Source organism: Jaculus jaculus, chromosome 5 (genome assembly GCF_020740685.1).
Source record: "Jaculus jaculus isolate mJacJac1 chromosome 5, mJacJac1.mat.Y.cur, whole genome shotgun sequence".
Taxonomy (NCBI): domain Eukaryota; kingdom Metazoa; phylum Chordata; class Mammalia; order Rodentia; family Dipodidae; genus Jaculus; species Jaculus jaculus.
The window spans coordinates 105,936,369-105,955,458 of record NC_059106.1 but is presented as its reverse complement, the minus strand read 5'-3'; the positions used below and the strand labels follow the sequence as shown (position 1 = coordinate 105,955,458).

General features: G+C 52.3%; 2 protein-coding genes across 2 annotated transcripts in view; one reads left to right on the top strand and one right to left on the bottom strand.

Moving 5' to 3' along the window:
• Positions 1–899: 899 nt before the first annotated feature.
• Positions 900–16,670, top strand: Garem2 (GRB2 associated regulator of MAPK1 subtype 2). The gene is made up of 6 exons (XM_045150460.1): positions 900–1,023; positions 4,022–4,162; positions 9,854–9,984; positions 11,547–12,599; positions 13,437–13,606; positions 13,689–16,670. Exons 1-6 carry the CDS (start codon positions 912–914, stop codon positions 14,677–14,679), a joined length of 2,598 nt encoding a protein of 865 aa, XP_045006395.1. The 5' UTR covers positions 900–911; the 3' UTR covers positions 14,680–16,670.
• Positions 16,671–17,769: 1,099 nt separating this feature from the next.
• The window catches only part of Hadha (hydroxyacyl-CoA dehydrogenase trifunctional multienzyme complex subunit alpha), a 68,431-nt gene continuing 67,110 nt past the window's right edge, over positions 17,770–19,090 (bottom strand). The window contains exons 19-20 of the mRNA XM_004663732.3: positions 18,375–18,520; positions 17,770–18,288 (exon numbers count right to left, since the gene is read on the bottom strand). Coding sequence (XP_004663789.1) covers positions 18,143–18,288; positions 18,375–18,520 — 292 coding nt within the window. The 3' untranslated portion in view covers positions 17,770–18,142. The remainder of the gene's footprint in view (positions 18,289–18,374; positions 18,521–19,090) is intronic.

Genomic DNA, 19,090 nt, shown 5'->3' with positions numbered 1-19,090 from the left:
TGGTGTCTCGTGCCTTTAATTCCAGCACTGGGGAGGCTGAGGTAGGGATGTGAATTCGAGGCCAGCCTGAGCTGCAATGTTTCAGGTCAGTGTGGTAAGAGTGAGACCCTACCTCGAAACAAGCAGGCAAGCAAGCAAACCAACCGAACAACCAAGAGAATGAGAGAAAGGACAAAGGGTTCCGTCACTCATCCCACAATCGATCACGTGCTTCAGCCTGCTTTCCCATTCATAGAATGAAGGCCAGGGCTGGTGAGGGGCACCAGGAACTTGCACAGTGGCCTACGAAGAGGGCCGAGGGAGCGCTATCTGGCAGTCGGGGTCTGAGCCAATCCTAGGTTCAAGTCCTCAGCGCCGCCTGCCTCCGTGCACTTTACTCATCCGTGAAGTGGGATTTAATAAGGAGGCTGCATCCCTGAGTGCAGCGTCCCGGCTGGGATCGCAGCAACCCATTTCAGAGCAGGCTATCTGGGCGCCGGTCTGCGCCGCGGGACTCTGGGTAGCCAAGGCACCAGGGCTGCCAAAGGAGTCCGCTTCAGCTTCGGGCTAGGAAACGGGTGCCAGACATACCCGGAGGGGCAGAGGGGGCGGAACCCCACCTGACCACCCAGATGCCGTTTCAGGGCTCGGTTCTTTCTGGTACACCCATGCCCGCACCCCCACCCCAGTACCCTCCCAGGCCTGCGGTCACCTGGGCACTCCCGGGGGCCGGGGGCGGGGACGGGCCCGGCGGCGGGCGGGGCGGGCCGAGGGCGGGGCCGGAGCCACGTGACGTCCGTGGCTCGGCCAGACTGCCGGCGGGGAGCGCCGCGGCGGCCCCTTGGAGGTGGCGGCGGTTGCGGAGCCCCGGCCGGGCGGAGCGGGATTGGCCGTCGGGGCTCTGAGACGGCGGCCCCGGGGGCGCCCATGCCATGGAGAAGCTGGCGGCGGGGCTGGCCGGCCTGCGCTGGAGCATGGGCGCCTTCCCGCTCGACCTCATAGTCAGCCGCTGCCGCCTTCCCACGCTCGCCTGCCTCGGGCCAGGTACCGGGTGGCTGGGAGGAAACGACGGGCGCGCGGGCGTCGGGCCTCTCCAGTCGGGAGTGACGGGACCGTGGAAGTGATGCTGTCACTGCCCTTCCGCTCCTCAGCGGCGCGGGCTTTGGTCACCTCCTGGAGCGCTTCCCGGAGATGCCCGGGACCCACAAACCCGGGGGCTGTCTCCGGCCTCGAGGACCCGCGCGGAGATCGAAACTGGCGACCGGGCGCGGGGCAGTTTTCGTCCCCTTCGGAGCCTGCCGCGCTGCTGAGCTTCCGCGACCGCCCCGTCGGTGCACCCCGTTCCTTGGCGTCTCTCAGGCCCCCGCCCCGACCGCGCCCCCACTGGTCCTTTTGTCTCCAGCCTCTCACCTCGATCCCCTTCCCCCCATCCCTTGGTCCTCAGTAGATCTTTTCCCCACTGTCACCCGCTAGGCCCTTTTTGGGAGTCTTCCCACACTCTCTTTGGCATGCTGAAGAGCCTGTGGTCCAGGGTGGGGGGCGGGCTGTGCGGACAGCCTTTCCTCAGTAGAAGCCTAAGTGAGAAGCTCAAGTGAGTGGGCCCTGCCTGGACCATGGCCCTCTCCCATCTCTCTCTCCCAGTTCTGAGGGCCTAGGGAGCCCGGGTGGTCCTCAGATGTGGCTGTGCATGGGGCCCGGGAGAGGACCCTAGTGGAAGGGGGGGCCGTTTGGCTGGGGGAAGGGCGGGAGCCGGGGATGGCAGCCAGGCCGGGGGTTTTGTGTGTGAGAAGAATAGGGGTTTGGCCCGCGTTGGCACACTTGCTTCCCTGAATGCTAATGGGGTTCCACTGCTGTCTTCGCGGGCCAGAAGCCCCTCCTCCGACCCTCAGCAGCAAGGACTGGGGACAGGGAGCGTCAGCCGGCTGCCCCTGCCTTCCCCATCCCAGTCCAACTTTTCCTGGGATCACCATCTGCCCGCCAGCATGTTATCCCAACACTGTATCTGCAGCTGTACTGCATTTTCTGCTTGTGAATGGGATGTACCGCTTTAGCTTCTTCCAGCCCAGGTCTCACACATCCTATTTGACAGCCCCTCCTAGGAGTCTCTTTCAAGCACCTCAGTTAGGTCTCCGTCTCTTCTCCTCCCCTTCACTCCCCTCCTGTTTCTCTTCTCTGTCTTTGAGGTAGGGTTTCATTGTGGCCCAGGCTAACCTGGAACTCATTGTGGCCTCAGGCTGGCCTTAAACACTCAGTGATCCTCCTAGCTCAGTCTTCCAAGTGCTGAAATTATAGGTGTGCACTACACTTCCAGCAATTTGGGCTCTCTTGGCACTTATGGGCACCTCTGTCTTGTCTCCTTTAGTATACCCCATTTTAATGATCAGTTTCTTGTCTACCACTGGGCTGCTTGCTTTTGAGGGAGGGCATCCCTGCCTAACAAAGAATGAATAATTAAGGACCAAACCCCTATTCTACTGGTGTGATGGTTTACCTGTCTATCTGTGACAGCATGTTCCTATGGCTGTGGTCACCATTGGAGTGTGAATATATGTTGGCAATTGTGTGCCCTTGAAGGTCCCTTTGTGCCTGTCCATTTGAGAAGGAGCCCTTTGTAGGATCATAATACTGAGTTGTGTTTGGGTGCAAGCCCTATCTGTTGGCTGCTGTTGAACTATTGGTGATGGTTACCCATGGCTGTTGGTGTATGTGTGTGTGGCTTTGGCCTTTGTCACTCTGGAAGAATGGGTGGGGCTTAGGCAAGCTCTAGAAAGAGCTTACAGAGTTGGGAAAAGTGGAGCTTCTTCTGCCGTAGGAGGGGGGCAGCTGAGGAAGAAGGCTCAGACAAACCTCCCTGTGCCCCTCCCCCCCACAGTAGCCAGCCTCTTTCTATAGGCCCTTGAGTTCCCCAGCATTCCATAAAGTACATGCATCCACTTCTTGGAGCCCCACTCTAAACCAGTTCCCATTTGATTGGCTGACAGAAATTTAGTAAAGTAAGTGTGTGTGTGTGTGTGTGTGTGTGTGTGTGTGTGTGTGTGTGTGTGTTGGGAAGGAGGCATCCCCAACCCCCACCATACCCACCAGCTGCAGCCAGGAGATGTCCCATCAGCCTTCTGGAAGCTGGGCTGTCCTTCCTGCTCCCCTGGAAACCGTTGCTGGGGATGGAGCTTCCTGTGCCCAGATCCCTCCTGACTCCCAGCACTTCTGTCCCAGCACTGCTTTCCCCATACTTGGCTCTCCTTCTTTCTGCCTTCTAAATCCAGTGCACCTCCCAGCTCCAAGAAGGGCTTTCTCTGAGATGGGGTCAGGAAATTCTGGGGACTCCTCCCCTGTCATTTTAGGTCTCCTAGGTCTGAGACTGCCTATGATAGTGAGAGGAGAGTAAGTCTCTCAGCTGAAGGAGGCAGGACTCAGTGCCTGCAATCCCTACCGTTCTGACCTGAACCAGCGTCAGCTCTGGAGCACTCTCATAACCAGGACCCACAAAGGAAATGTCCCTCCTCAGTCTTCTCCCCTGGCCAGGCTGGGACATTGACTAGGGGGCTTGAAGGATTTTGCTGGTATGAATTTGCCTTGTCCCAAGACCCAGTTCCTCTGAAGAGCATCTGTATCACTCTATCCCAGCTTGATGCCTGTCACCTCCCCACTCCCATGTCACCAGATATTCTCTGTTCAGTTCCTCAAACTTGTTCCCCTCCTGTTTCCAAGTGCCTGAGGATGCAGAACTGGTGCTGGGAGTCTCCAACCCCAGAGTGGGCTGGGACAGCAGGCACTCTGGTGGAATGACGAATGAGCAGACATGGCTGTGCTGACTGCTGAGGCCTCATCAGGAGCCAGAGCCCTGAGGCTCAAGCCTGACTCAACCCAAAGACCACAGCTGATAGCCTGACTGTCCCTTGGGTGTTGCTAACCTGAATAGGGATCCTGGGGATCTGTCCCAAGTTGGGGTCTTGTTGAGAAGATAAGGTTGTCATTCAGCATGTTCTTCCTGCCCCTCCTAACCTTCCCTCTTCCTTTCATCCTCTTTCCTTTTCCCTCCCAGGGGAGTATGCTGAGGGCATCAGTGAGCGAGACATCCTGCTCATACATTCCTGCCGCCAGTGGACAACAGTGACAGCCCATACCCTGGAAGAGGGCCATTACGTCATTGGACCCAAGATCGACATCCCTCTGCAGTACCCAGGTGTGCCCATGAAGGGCTAGGTGGCATAAATTCTGAGGCTGAAGAAGCAGAAGGGGCTGGAGCCAAACAGTGTGGGAAGTGCTTAGAGGAAACTGCTGGTGGTAACACTTTCTTTGGAGCTATAGGGATGAGAAAGGAGGTTCTAGCCAAATGGTGACTAAGGTTGTGGTTAGAGTGTGGAGCCTTGGGTTTCTGGAGAGGTGGCACTCACGTTTGCAGATGTATGTTTGTGTTTTCAAGGTAGAGTCTCACTCTAGCTCAGGTTGAGCTGTGATTCACTACATAATCCCAGGTTGGCCTCGGACTAAAGGCAGTCATCCTACCTCTGCCTCCTGAATGCTGAGATTAAAGGCCTGGCTCCAGGTTTACAGACTTCTGATTCTCTTATATGGGACCTGGAGAATCGAACCTGGATCCTTAAGCTTCACAGACATGTGCCTTAACTGCTAAGACATCTCTCCAGCCCACTACATTTCATTTTAAAATAGATTTTGAAGTAATGATTAAAAATATCCACACCTGGGGTGAAGAGATGACTCAGTGCTTTAAGGCTGTTGCTTGCAAAGCCTGTAGACTGGGTTCAATTCCCTAGTACCCAGGTAAAGCCAGATACACTATGTGGCACATGCATCTGGAGTTCATTTGTAGTATCAAGAGACCCTGGTGCTCCCATACTCTCTCTGTCACACTCTCACATAAATAAATAAAAAAAAATATCCATACCTTAAATCATCAAACCCTATACAGACTCTTCCCCCCCCCCCAAAAAAAAATCCGCCACAGTCTTCTTGATATTATACAGCTAAAAGCTTCTTCAGTAGCCAAGGTCTGCTAAGGCTAACTTGTGGCTGCTCCTGCAGGTCTTATCCTGTCCCCCCCACAGTGTGTGTCAAACTCATTATTTTAATGGATTGGCCTTATAAATGAATACTAAAGTACTAGACTTTAAAAGATTGTGCTAATGAATTACAAATGTGTTATTTATTTACTTATTTATTTTTAGTGATGGGGTTTGAAACTAGGGCCTCAAGCATGCTAGGTAAGTACTCTATTACTGAGCTACATCTCCAGTCTATTTTTCACCTTTTATTTATTATTATTTTTTAAATATTTTTTAACCATTATTTTTTTATTTATTTGAGAGCAACAGACACAGAGAGAAAGACAGATAGAGGGGGAGAGAGAGAATTGGTGCGCCAGGGCCTCCAGCCACTGCAAACAAACTCCAGACATGTGCGCCCCATTGTGCATCTGGCCAACATGGGACCTGGGGAACTGAACCTCGAACCGGGGTCCTTAGGCTTCACAGGCAAGCACTTAACCGCTAAGCCATCTCTCCAGCCCTCACCTTTTATTTTGAGGCAGTGTTGATAAATTGCCCAGGTTGCCCCCTCCCCAACTTTTTTTGGTTTTCTGAGGTAGGGTCTCACTCTGGGTCAGGCTGACCTGGAATTAACTATGTAGTCTCAGGGTGGCCTTAAACTCACAGCGATCCTCCTACCTTTGCCTCCTGAATGCTGGGATTAAAGATGTGCACCACCACACCCGGGTAAATTGCCCAGGCCCTTGAATTTGCTTTGAGCTGAGCTCAGCCTTGAACTTGCATTCCTCCTGCCTTAGCCTCTCAGGTAGCTGGGGTTCAGGCCTGTACTGTGTGTTTTAGCATATAAGGTTTTGCTTGGCAAAAGGTTCTGCTGCCAAAAACATGTATAGTGCTTAGATTTTTGCAGTCAATGAAACCAAGGGCCTAAGGAGGGTAGTTACTTGCTTGGATCGCACAGCCTGGATAAGGAAAGGCAAGAGTGAAGTGTTCTGACCACAGTCTCTGTTAGCTTCTGCGCTGTGTCAGGAGTGGAGGGCTGTTGTCTCAGGGTGGGAGTCTGGTGTCCTCTAGAAATATCCTCGTGGGAGTCTGTGGGTAGTGCATCTCATACACCTGTTGAACATCATCTTTTCATCCTCGCAGCTGCTCTTTTCACTGCAGTTCTGTGTTTTTCACTGCTAGTGTCCTGTCCCAAACCTCTGGAGGTGGGAAGGCTCACAGTTCCTTCCTCACTGGTGCTACTGCTCTCTCTTGCCTGGGCCTTTCCTGAGTCCGTAGGACAGGGCTCAGCCCCTATAATAGGATTGGGCACTTAACAAACTGGAGGGCCTGGCCTTCATACCTCTAACACCCCAGTTGAGCATAAAGAAACCATCCCAAGGGTTGGGCTGACCTGGGGTTCAGGCCTATGGTGCCTGCTCTAGTTAGACATTTCCCAGCCTGAGAATCTGACATTATCTCAGGAAGGAGTCTAGGATTTTTTTAGGATTAAAAAAAAAAAAAAAAAGCTGGAAAAGCCTTCATTGACCGAAATAGGACTTTCAGAGACTGGCAAAATTTTAACTGTACAGTTAAAACTCTGGAAAACAAGACACAGGGGTCCCCAGCAAACTGGGTTCCCAACCCAACCCTTTGCCTCATTCCTTTTGGTACCTCCTGTGTACGCTGTGCAGGATAGGACTAATGGGTGGCAGCTGGCATTTACAGTCACCTCTTCCGCTGGGCGGGGCGGGAGGGGAGGCTTTTGTGAGTGGGGATGGAATGGGCCTCCAGTTGACGAAAAGGAAAAGGCTCTGAGTGCAGGCCCCTCTCGGAGCTCTCGTGATGAATTAATAATGGTATTGGGCGGGTGCACAGGCCGGCTGTGGACTGAGGAGAGAGCCGTGCACGGCCCAGAGGGGGAGGGGAGTGACTTTGGTCTCTAGACTGTGGGCTTCAGGCTGACTTGGCTCCTCCGACAGCCGGGGCCAGTACTGTTGGAGGGTCAGGTGCCCCGACCAAGCGCGGGCCACTGCAGGAGCATTGTGTTAGGTCCCACAGAACCTCATTTTACTGATAGGAAACTGAAGCCTGGACATTAAATAATTTCACATAGCAAGTTGGTGGCAGAGCTAGGACTTATACAATACTCAAAGGCCTCTGCTTTTCACCCATTCACCCTTTGGCGCTGGATATCCTTGGGCCTCGTGCTTACTGGCATACCAGGAAAGAGCTCGACCACTATTGTGGGTCCAGTGTCGGGTGAGGGTCATAAACATCACCTGGCTGCGGGCCTCCTAGGTGCTTCAGGCTGGAAAGGAGTATCAGGGAAGCACAAATGAGTTCTGAGATGGCAAGGGCAGAGTGGGACAGTCCCTTTATCAATGGGGAACCCTGCATCCCATCTTGGGAAAGGCTGGAGTGGAAAGACTTCCAGAGGCCAACATCGCTCCCAGGAGGTTTCCTCCTTCTCTGTGGAAATGGCCTGAGCCGGGTGTCTGAGGGGGCCTGTGCTGGTGCCATGGTTACATTGATCTTCCGTACCACATCCTCCCTGGTTCCATTCTTGACCTGGCTCCCGTAGGGAGTAGCGGGCATTTCTCCATGCCTGACTCTTGTGGTGGAGGGTGGGAGGTTGTGTGCAGGTATGGGGGAAGAGAGGTCTGTAGACCCAAGACGTGTGCTTTGTGACCCCAGCCCTTTCTCCATTTTTTTTCATTTTTTTTTCTCTTGCTCTTTTGGGCTGTGGCAGTCTGAGACCTCTTTTCGCTTGTATCTCAGGGAGGTTGGGACAGGACCAGCCTCCCCCCAGCTTTCTCCCCTTTCCCACCACACCCTCTGGGCATATGCTCCAATGCCTCATCTTTCCCTTCTCTGTCTTGGCTCCCATTTCTCTCCCTGTTTTTGGATGTTAGTGTTGCAGGCCCTGTTTTTGGCCCACTACTCTCCATGTCCTCCACAAGGGGAGTCTAAGCCTCTCGGCCCGAGGCTGGCTTTGAGGGCTGCAGAAACCTCCTGAATGAAATATAAAATTGTATATATGCATGCTAGGAATATAATGTGAACATTTTTCTGGGACGTGTGTCCCCAAAGAATTAAAGTCCTCTTTTCCTCTTCTCTGAACGGCGCCATTTTACTTACCCTACACATGAAGCTGCAGTGTAAGTGCTGGGTACTTTCAGCCTCTTGCTCTGACCATTGTCTTGAAGCTCTGAGCCCATACTGGTGGAACTGCCCTGGGGAACTCCAGCTGGAGGCCTTCCTATGTGCCTACAGTGTGTTCCTTTGTTTCCAATATGCCATCCCCACACTGATAGTGGGCCACATGCAGCACTCTCCATCCCTTTGTGTCCACTTTCCTTCTTCAGCCACCTGAGTCTGAGGAGTCTTCCTTTTGAACATCCCATGGTCTGCTCATTTTGCGATGTGTTCTAACTCTTCTCCAGAACATGTTACTGGATAATTTACCTGACTGATCTCCCCACATCTTGGGGGGTCCCCAAGGATCACTGTATTTCATTGCTTAACTCTCCACTCCACTGGGTCTCATTTCTTACAGAATAAAGTCTTGCTGCCTTACTTGGTATACAGAGCATTTTCAAACGTGCTTGCTGTTTATTATTCCCCTGCTCTCCCTCCAGGCACACAGACTTTTGGGTAGGCACTTTGTGTGTGTGTGTTTTCTGGTGTTTGCTTGTGCCACTTCTTTCACATAGAATGTCCATTCTTCCATTGAAATGTGCAGTTTTGGTGATCCCTGAACACTGCTGGGCCTGTTTCCTCTTGGAATCGTTTCTCACTATTTTGCCTCAGCATCTATCATGTGATACTATCTCAGAGTGCTTACTGTCTCACCCACAGTATCAAGATTTCCTGGAGGGCAGATTTTACAGGTTTATTCACTCTGAAGGCACCATGCATGTCAGTGTGAACTGTGGTGAAGCAAGCATCAGGACTACAGAAGGTGAAGCATCACCTGTCCTCTCTGTGTTGTTCCCTTACCTATTTTGGGTTCTTATACTGTATGAGTCCTGGAAAGAGGCCATCTATCTAGTGCTAAGGTGGTTCTTAGCTTGTCTTTGAGCTCATCTGGATGGACACATGTATGGTGTGGCCAGTGAGGTAAAACACACAGTTGCATTGGGTATCGGCTTCAGGGATTAGTATAACTTCTTTATAGTCTGGGCATCAGCTAGGTTGGCCAGAACACTGTTCTGCTGGTTCTTCTGTGAGGCAGTGGCATTTACAGTGCCTTAGATCCGAGGCACTGTGGGGTTATGTTGGCCCAGGTCAGCATCTGCAGGCTACAGGTAGGGTTAGAGTGGCTCTCCCCTTGATTTTAAGTCCTGGTCTGATCAATGCATCAACATGGCTCAGCAACCCAAAGTGGACACATAGGAGGACTAAGTCAGGCAGGGCCCAAGAGCTTGTGTCCCACCCTCACCTCCACCAAAGGAAGATCCAGAGACTGAGAGAGGGAAGGGACTTGTCTGTGGTCACATCAAGTCAGAAGTTGGGCCGCAGGAAGCTGTGAGTAGCATCCCCAGTGCCACACTGGTTGAGCAGAGGCCAGCTGTGTGTCAAAGCACTTGGGGCAGTCTTCAGTCAGGTTTCTCTGGGCAGGCTGTGTAACCTCAAGGTGCACTCACAAGCTGGCTGGGGGTGTGTGCAGGGGTGCCTGGGTGGGATCCATTTATTCAATCCCCCAGGCTCATGCCACATGGCCAGCCCACTGCACCCATGCTGGGGCACACCTGCCCTTCTGCCCACCTGAGTTCCAGAGGGGCTGGCTGAGCTGAAGTGAGCAAATAGGGAACCTAGATGCTCCTAGGATGTGGCCTGGCTCCCTGCAAGTAGGCCTGCCCCAGCAGCCTGTGTCCCCCATGCAGGGAAGTTCAAGCTCCTGGAACAGACTCGGGATGTGCGAGAGCCGGCGAGGTACTTCAGCAGCGTGGAGGAGGTGGCCAGTGTCTTCCCTGATCGAATTTTTGTGATGGAAGCCATCACCTTCAGCGTCAAGGTCAGTCTTCTGGCACCTGGCATGACCTCCCCAAGCTATAACAACCACAGGCTCAACTCTGACCACAGTCAGTGTTGCCCTTAGGGTCCAAGAGGGAACATGGCTTCTGGGGACCCTTTGACACAGTCAGGGCATGCCATAAGAACAGGGTGCTGGATCCAATGGGCTGAAGGACTTCCTAAGATGGTGAAGTAGGAATGCTGTGTGGAGGGGTAATGATCTGATTAGAGACCATTTAAGATGCCCTGTCCTAGCTCCCAAGCTGCCCAAGTATGCACTGGTGGGGAGGGGCTGCTGTGTTGAACACAGAGTAAATAGTCCCCAGCTCTTACTGTTTATTTAATAAACTTCACAACCTTTTTTTTGTTGTTGTTCTATGGATTGAATCCAGGGCCTTGCTCATGCTAGTAAAATGGTGTTCTAAAACTGAGCAACATCTCCAGCTCTACAACTCTGCTTTTTCTTTCTTAATTTTCAGGCTATAATTTTTTTAAAAATTATTTATTTATTTATTTGCAAGCAGAGAGAGATAGAAGAGAGTCAGAGAGAATGGGCATGCCAGGGCCTCTCGTGGCTGCAAACAAACTCCAGGTGCATGCTGCACTCTGTGCATCTGGGTTTACATGGATACAGGGGAGTTGAACCTTCTTAACTTCTGGGCCATCTCTGCAGCCCATTTTTAATTTTTAAAATATTTTTTTTATTTGACACAGAGAGAGAAAGGGAGAAAGAGGGAGAGAAAGAGAGAATGGGTGCACCAGGGTACTGCAGATGAACTCCAGACACATGCGCCACCTTGTGCATCTGGCTTATGTGGGTCCTGGAAAATCAAACCTAGATCATTTGGCTTTGCAGGCAAGCACCTCAGCCACTAAGCCATCTCTCCAGCCCCGTGTTTAATTTTTAATGTTCTTATGTGTGAGTGCATGTGGTGTGTGCAGACGCCTGAAGACAATCTCAGACATCTTCCTCTGGGACCCTGTCTCCTTGCATGAGAGTGGGTCTCTTGTTGGCCTAGAACTCACCAATTAGGCTAGACTAGTGGGCAGCTAAACCCCAGGACTCCTGTTGTCTCTGCCTCTCCAACACTAGGATTACAGAAGGTATTAGATTGGTACTGGGGATCAAACTCTCATGCTTGTTAGGCAAGGACTTTACTAATGACTGAGCTATCTCTCCCGCCCCAAATCCTTTTCTTATACATGGATTTATTTCTCTTTTTAGTAGTCTTGGATAGATGGGGCATTGTTATTACCCAAATAGTTACGACTAATAATAAAATTTGCCAGTGATTGAAGGCATTCAAATACCTCCCTATACTCAGGAGTACCACATGGGATAACTATGGCCTGCAGGAAACCTAGTAAGTTTGTACAGCTTACACATGCCTCTCCAATGTGGGATGTAGGTCTGGTCCCGTCCAGTGCTGTTCTGGTGTTGGCTCTGGGAAGGCAGAAGGGAAAGGCTGTTCTCCTGCCCTGGAGACCCCCTGAAGCTGGTAGCTGGCATGTGACTTTCCTTGTGACTCTGGCTCAAACCTCATCTGTCTCTGGGACCCCCAGGTCGTGTCAGGCGAGTTCAGCGAGGACAGCGAAGTGTACAACTTCACCCTGCACGCGGGTGACGAGCTCACCCTAATGGGCCAGGCGGAGATTCTGTGCGCTAAGACCACCAAGGAGCGCTCGCGCTTCACCACGCTCCTGCGAAAGCTGGGCCGCGCGGGGTCTCTGGCCGGAGTGGGTGGCCCAGGAGCCTCCGGAACAGGGGCAGGCGGCGGAGGCACCAGGCCCATCAAGGGCAAGATGCCCTGCCTCATCTGCATGAACCACCGCACCAACGAGAGCCTGAGTTTACCCTTTCAGTGCCAAGGCCGCTTCAGCACACGCAGCCCGCTGGAACTGCAGATGCAGGAGGGTGAGCACACAGTGCGCGCCATCATCGAGCGCGTGCGGCTGCCGGTGAACGTGCTGGTGCCCAGCCGGCCGCCCCGGAACCCCTACGATCTGCACCCGGTTCGGGAAGGTCATTGCTACAAGCTGGTCAGCATCATCTCCAAGACCGTAGTGTTGGGGCTGGCGCTGCGCCGCGAGGGACCGGCGCCGCTGCACTTTCTGCTGCTCACCGACATGCCGCGCTTCACGCTGCCGCAGGGCCTGCTGGCTGGGGACCCGCGCGTCGAGCGCCTGGTGCGCGACAGCGCCTCCTACTGCCGCGAGCGATTCGACCCCGACGAGTATTCCACCGCTGTGCGAGAGGCGCCCGCCGAGCTCGCCGACGACTGCGCCAGCCCACGGCGCGCTCGCCTGTGCCTGCCCGCCCCGCGCGTCCCCGGGCCAGCCCGCGCACTCCGCCAGCTAGGCCCCCTGGGCCCGGCGCTCGCGGGCGACGGCGACCAGGAGTACGTGAGCCCAGACTGGGCCGGCGCGCCTGAGCCCGCAGCCCCAGCCGCCGAAATCCCCTACGAGGAGCTGTGGGCGCACCAGGCGCCCGAGAACCTCGCTGAGGCCCGCGCCCGGCTGCCTCCAGGGCCCGATCTCATCTTTCTGGGGCCCCTGGGTACCCCGCGGCGTGAGTCCCAGGCGCCGCCACCTCCCGTCCCTCCCAAATCCGAGGCGGTGAGTGAGCATGCCCCGTCCCTGTTCATTGGCTGTCGTCCAGGGAAGCTGCTCAACTTTTAGTTCCTGCAGTGTGTGACAGTCTGGCAGAGTAGGGATGAGTAGGAAAACAAAAACGGTAAAACACGGAAGAACATTTACAGGAAAGGGTGCCGGCATCTTAACCTGGGGCGAGCCTAGAAACTAAGTTATTAACAAGGTTTTGCAGAAGTCATATCTCTTCTCCAGTGAAAATCCTATTCCATGGTGAAATAAGTTTAGAAAATGTGTTGATTCCTAGCAGTTCCTCTCCTCCTACCTTGGAGTTAGAACCACACACAGTGTAGCCTCTCAGATATCCCGCACTGTGGAGATTAGAACGTATCTGCCTGATTGTTTTTGTTATACTTACATTCACCATGAATCCTAGTGGAATAGAAGCCTTATGGACTGGTGGGTGAAATAGGCTGGAGAAGGGCATGCAACCATTGAAGGAGTTAGCATGTCAGAAATTCAGCATACTTACTACTGGTGAACACCAAGAAGTCTGCCAGTAGACAGCTGCCTGCTACCTTGACAACCCCAAGGGAGTCGGATACCTGGCCCGGGACCTTGGAAGAAAGGAGTTCAAAAAAGTTTGCAGCCTTCACACATGCTAATGATTCTCCCTTCCCCTCCCCTAGAACTTAAAAAACTCCCCTGACCCTATGCTGGGTAGGCTCCTCGCATTTCCAATCACCGCTGCTGAGATGTGAAGTATCCCTTTACCACTAGATTCTCCTCCAATAAAGTCTAATTCCTCTGTCGGTATTCCTGTGTATCCGTCTTTTTCTAATTATCATGACCCTCTGCCTGCAGGTGAAGGAGGAGTGCCGCCTGTTGCATGCTCCTCCTGTACCTCCCCGGGGAAGTGGCAGCTCCAGCAGGCTTTCGGGCAGCCCCCCTGTGCCACCCCGCTTCCCCAAGCTGCAACCTGCCCACTCGCCTAGCTCCAGCCTCTCCTACTACTCCTCTGGCCTGCAGGATGGGTGAGTCCTCTCTTGGTCCTGGGTCTTCCTCAGGTGCATGTTGGGGTCTCTACCTTTCCTGAGTCTATTTCTCTGCCCACAGGGCAGGCTGTCGCAGCGGCAATGGCTCACCTTCACCGGATGCATATTCCCTCTATTGCTACCCTTGCACCTGGGGAGACTGCAAGGCCAGCGAGTCTTCTAGCCACCAGCCCCCAGGACCTTTGCCCTCCACCACCACGCAGCCCAGCCAGGCCTCCCGGGTCCTCTTAGAGCCTTTGAGTAGCCGAGCAGCTCCCCTGTTGGGGGCTGACACCCCCGTGGTCAAGACCTACCATGGCTGCCCGCCCCTGTTCAAATCCTCCCATTCTCCGAAGCGCTTTGCTCCCTTTGGCTCTCTCAACCCTTTCTCAGGGCCCGCCTACCCCTCGGGTGCCCCCGGGGCTGCCTCTTCTGGGTCCACCTCTAACTCTAGTATGTTGGCTACCTCTAGCCCCTCTCATTCTTCAGGCACAGCTCTGCAAAGTCAGGCTTGCTCAGCTACTTCGCCTTCCTCCCCATCGGCTTCTGAGTGGCAAGGGCCCACGCTGGAGCCCTTGGACCCCTTTGAGCTGGGGCAGGCCAGCCCTCCAGAGTCGGAGCTGCTGCGGTCTCAGGAGTCTGGACCCCATCTTTCACCGCTTGGTCCCCTCAAAGCCTTTGATCCCGAAGGTTTGATGCTGAAGCAAGTCCCTACCCCATTGTTACCAGCTGCTTTGCAGGGGCCTGAGGCAGGACGACTCTTTCTCAGCCAACGGTGCCTGGAAGGGACTACTGCCAGTCCTGGGGATGGAGCCACAGGTGTGGGAGGCCGGGATGCTTGCTCCTGGCAGCCTCCAGCGGACCTTTCTGCTCTCTCTCTGGAGGAAGTCTCCCGCAGTCTACGCTTCATCGGCCTCTCAGAGGACGTGGTGAGCTTCTTTGCCCGAGAACGCATCGATGGGAGCATCTTTGTACAGCTCAGTGAGGACATCCTAACTGATGACTTCCACCTCACTAAGCTTCAAGTCAAGAAGATCATGCAGTTCATTAAAGGCTGGCGGCCCAAGATCTGAACTGTCTAGCCTGAAGCTGGCAACAGAAGCCCTGGGAACTAGGAGTGGGTCTCTGTACTCCCAGAGGCAGTTTCTGCCTGCAGGGAGAATCCAAAGCTGCTCTTCAGGCGCTGAATATTCCAGAGGGACACGCTGGGAACCATCATCCTCTGGGGTTAGACCCTACAGGGGGACATCTTGCCTGTGTACAGAGTAACTATGGAGGAGGCAACACTGTGCACCTGGCCTGGTGAAATATTTGCTGCAGTTCCCACAGGGTGGTGGTGGAATAATGTCCCTTGCCCTGCTGCAGTCCTTCCCAGATACTGTGCACTTCTCAGTTCTGTAGCTACAGATTAGAGACAAAGGAAGATGGCCCATAATTTAGCACAAATTCTTTTCCCAAGTGTCCTTTCCTATGTGCCCTGGTCTTTGGACTGCTGCTGCTGCAGTTAGGGATGTGATTTCCATGTCTGTGGAGCATCCTTACTTTCCATGATTAAGCATTTGGCCCTGGTTAATCAGCTATGTACCTATGCCACAGAGCCTGAGGTACCTCTTTGGTCTGTCTCCTGGATATAGGTAAGCTCTGCTGTGGACTTGTGGAGCTAGGGAGGCAGGCACACCCCATCTGTTTGTAACACCTTAGCTTCTGCTCTGACCTCACCACAAATACCCATCCTTGTGTTCTTTCCTATGGGACTGAGGATTGAGCCCCAAGAACAGGCATATTCAGGTCAGCTAGTTGTTGATTCTGGCAGCAAGTGGTGACCAGTCACTCACACTTGTGCTATCAGCACTTGGATCTGATGGACACCTGTTCTGGTTTGATACCAGCACTGATGGGCATGGATGTGTGTGTAGGGGATGGGTTAGGAGGCAGGTGGCTGGGGAACTGCTCCTGAACTCAGTCCTGCATTTGTTCACATGTTTCAGAGCAGATCTTTGTGCCCATTTCAAGCATGGTGACCTGTGTGGTACCTAGAACTGAGGTAATTATGTACATACCTCATCTCACTTCATCCTTCCCTAACCCTCAACCAGCACATTTCTCACACCCACTGATGTTAAGGGCCCACTGGTGGCATTTTTCTTATTTGCTTTTCCTGGCCTACCTAGATATTTATTTGTGTTTTGTTAGTAGTTGAGCCACTCCTATGATCCAGTCAGGCTGGATCCACGGTGTTTAGGTTCCGAGGGAGGGAGTCAGATGTGCACAGAAACTGATGTTATGATGGTGGGTTTTCTCACAGGTTTGATGAATCCGCAAGGACTAGGGAAATAAAGGCTAAACCACAGACTAGTGAAAGTGAAACTCTTGAGTGTTAGCTGCTTTCTTCTTTTGGAGTGCCATGAGGAACCAGAACACAATGTGTATGCTTCTGTGTAGGGAAGAACTTTGGAAGGGTGTATATAAGTGGCTCATTCATACATCCCCCAGAGGCAGGTTCCTTTTGCAAGCCCTGCATCTACATGAACCTTCCAATTCCCATTAATCCACACAATACACACCTACCTGGTGTTGCTTAGAGGAAAGATCTAGAAATCAAAGCTCAAGGCTGCCAGCAGGGGCTTAAGTTTAACCTGCAGAATGCCAGCTTTGAGGTGCTCAGATCCATAGTAGACATATGCATGGCCTTGGTGTAGAGTATCAATTCTCTGTCTTCTGAAAACTCCAAAACAACTCAACTTTAGGGTCTGGTGTTCTAGCAATGATTAACTGGTTTTTGTTGAAACTGGGGCTAAGCTTCCCCCTGCCTCCCACTCTCCACACCAGAGCTGGGAGCAGGGAAATATCCGAATAAATATTTGAGTGGAGGAGAGGCAGGAGTTATGGGTACTATCTGGTTTTTAGAATGCAGAGTGTGATTGACTTGAATTAGGATTCTGCTGCATACTCAATAGTTCAGTAGGGATTCTTCTGATAGACATAGAAACCCAGTGCTATTTACAGGATTAGTTCCTGCTTCTGCCAGAAGCTAGTGTGAGAACTCTGCACATGGGATGGGAGTGAGCTGAGGCTATAGGAGGGGGAGGGGGAGTTGACTCTGCAGGATTCCAGAACATCAGGCAAGTGTTACTTCCTCTGAATAATTTACCATTCCTACAGATGTCCGTAGAAGCATACATGAATGAGGCATGCCAAGAAAAGAATTGGGTGCAGGGACTGGGGAGATGGGTAGGTGGATAAAATGCTTGCTATATAAGCATGAGGACCAGAGTTGGACAGCTAGCATCCATGTAAGTGTGGCTGGATGTAGTGACCTGCCTGGAGTACCACCACGTGAGTGGCTGATACAGGATCTCTGGGGCTAGCTAGATTGGCTGGATGTTAAAGCTCTGGGTTCACCTGTGAGGCCCTGCCTCAGCAAGTGGAAAGCAATCAAGAAAGACTTCTGCAGTCAATCTCTGGTTTCTACATGTATGTCCACACACATACAAGTGGACACACACACACCACACACAAAAGAGAAATGGCACAATGGTACAGCAAAGAAATGACCTGTGGAAAGAATTATCTTTTGCACCTTGGTGCACAATGCCTCTTCTGTTTCTACTGTTCTCAACCAGGGCCACTTCCCTGCTATGAGCAGCCCAGCTAAAGCACTTGAACAGTCAGATTTAAATAGCTGTGCATGGTGGGGGGAGGTACCAGGGAGAAAGCTCAGCAGTTAAAGGTGCTTGTAAAGCCTATAGGCCCAAGTTCAATTCCACAGCAGCTACATTAAAGGTGGATCCAAAGTGGTATATGTGTCTGTGATCCTAATGTCCCTAGTCAATGGGAAATGGAGCTAGGAGAATCCAAAGTTCATGGGCCAGCTGGTTTATGCTTGGTTTACAGTGGTAAGAGACCTTTTCTTAAAGGTGGTACACAGACACCTCAAAGTTGTCCCCTAACCTCCACATGCATGCGCACAGGTACGCACACACATTTTCTCTCTCTCTAAAAAAACAGATGTGGGTACAGAAAGTCCCATATTCTGGCATCACAGTCTGCTGCTGCCAGAAGAACCCCTGCAGTCCATTTCTATTCCAGGCACAGGGCTTTACTCTTGAAGAGGGGTTTAAACTAGAAGGGCTGAGAAAGAATATGGAACAAGTAGGCAGAGAGGCTGACAGTTTGGGTTTTATTGTTATCCTGTGTTTGGCTGGGTGCAGAACTGCCCTCACTACCACTGGTGCCCACTGGCTTTCCAGGAGGAATAGGTAGCAAAGATGGTTCTAGGTGGTTGCTGCTTTAGGCCTTGGAGTTTACAAAAGCAGCCCAGTAGGTTCTACCTTCCAGCCTTAAGTACAAGCTAATTCACAGTCAGACTTCAGGAGGGAGAGTTGGTCAGAACTGAAGTTTGCACTTTTGATTAAGTGCAAACCCAAGGCCAGACTTTTCCTTCTTCCTGATATGTCAAGATAGTACTGCTGAGAAGCGGTCTTGATGGCACTTGTGTTAGCTTAGCGTGTGGATGGGGCAGACAGGGAGGCCTGCTCACTGGTAGAACTTCTTGCTGGAATTGTTAGCATGGTCAAGGAGTAGCTGGCATGGAGTGAACTGTTTTCCATAGACAGCCTCATACTTTCGAAGCCGGTCCACTACCTTCTGAGCACCAAAGAGATCCACAAAACGGAAGGGTCCTGAACAACAAACAGGATTTTAGTGAAGGAGGGAGCAACAAGAACTATATGATAAAGCAAACTGACTTCTCAACCTGAAGACTGACCTCCAAGACAAGGGGGAAATCCAAGCCCAAAGACAGCTCCAATGTCTCCCTCTGCTGGTGTGGCCAAGATCCCTTCCTGCAGGCACAGGACTGCCTCATTCACGAACCTTGTCACCACACGGTACTGGATGTCTTCATCAGAGGAACTGCCAACAGGAAGGGAACTTTAGCTAGAGGAAAAACTGGAAGTGTGACATAGTGGTGCACACCTTTAATCCCGGCACTTAGGAGGCAGAGGTAGGAGGATCACCATGAGTTTGAGGCCACCCTGAGACTACACAGTGAATTCCAGATCAGAGAGACGCTACCTCAAAAAAAACAAAAAAAATAAATGTAAGGTATGGGTAGGTTCTGGGGAGCCCTGTGTCAGTATGAGAAAAGGGGTGGCATTTGCCCTAAGTGATGCAAATTGAGTGCCCACAATGGCAGGGCACAGAGATCATCACTGTTTCTTTTTAAAAAGTACTTATTTGAGAGTGAGTGCAAGAGAGAAAGAGAAGAGAAGGGGTGTGCCAGGGCCTCTAGCCCCTCCAAATGAACTCCAGACACGTATGCCACCTTGTGCATCTGACTTTATATTAGAGTACTAGGGAATCAAACCTGGGTCCTTTGGCTTTGCAGGCAAGTGCCTTAACTGCTAAGCCCTCTCTCCAACTATTTCTTTCTTTTCCTTTTTTTTTAAGGTAGGGTCTCACTCTATTCCAGGCTGACCTGGA

What these genes read in the sequence shown, in the direction of transcription:
- Garem2 (XM_045150460.1), top strand. Translation starts at nt 912, where the DNA reads ATGGAGAAGCTGGCGGCGGGGCTGGCCGGCCTGCGCTGGAGCATGGGC. An exon ending in CATCCCTCTGCAGTACCCAG is followed by an intron (nt 4,163 to 9,853) that starts GTGTGCCCATGA and finishes TCCCCCATGCAG; the next exon opens with GGAAGTTCAAGCTCCTGGAA. An exon ending in TCCTCTGGCCTGCAGGATGG is followed by an intron (nt 13,607 to 13,688) that starts GTGAGTCCTCTC and finishes CTCTGCCCACAG; the next exon opens with GGCAGGCTGTCGCAGCGGCA.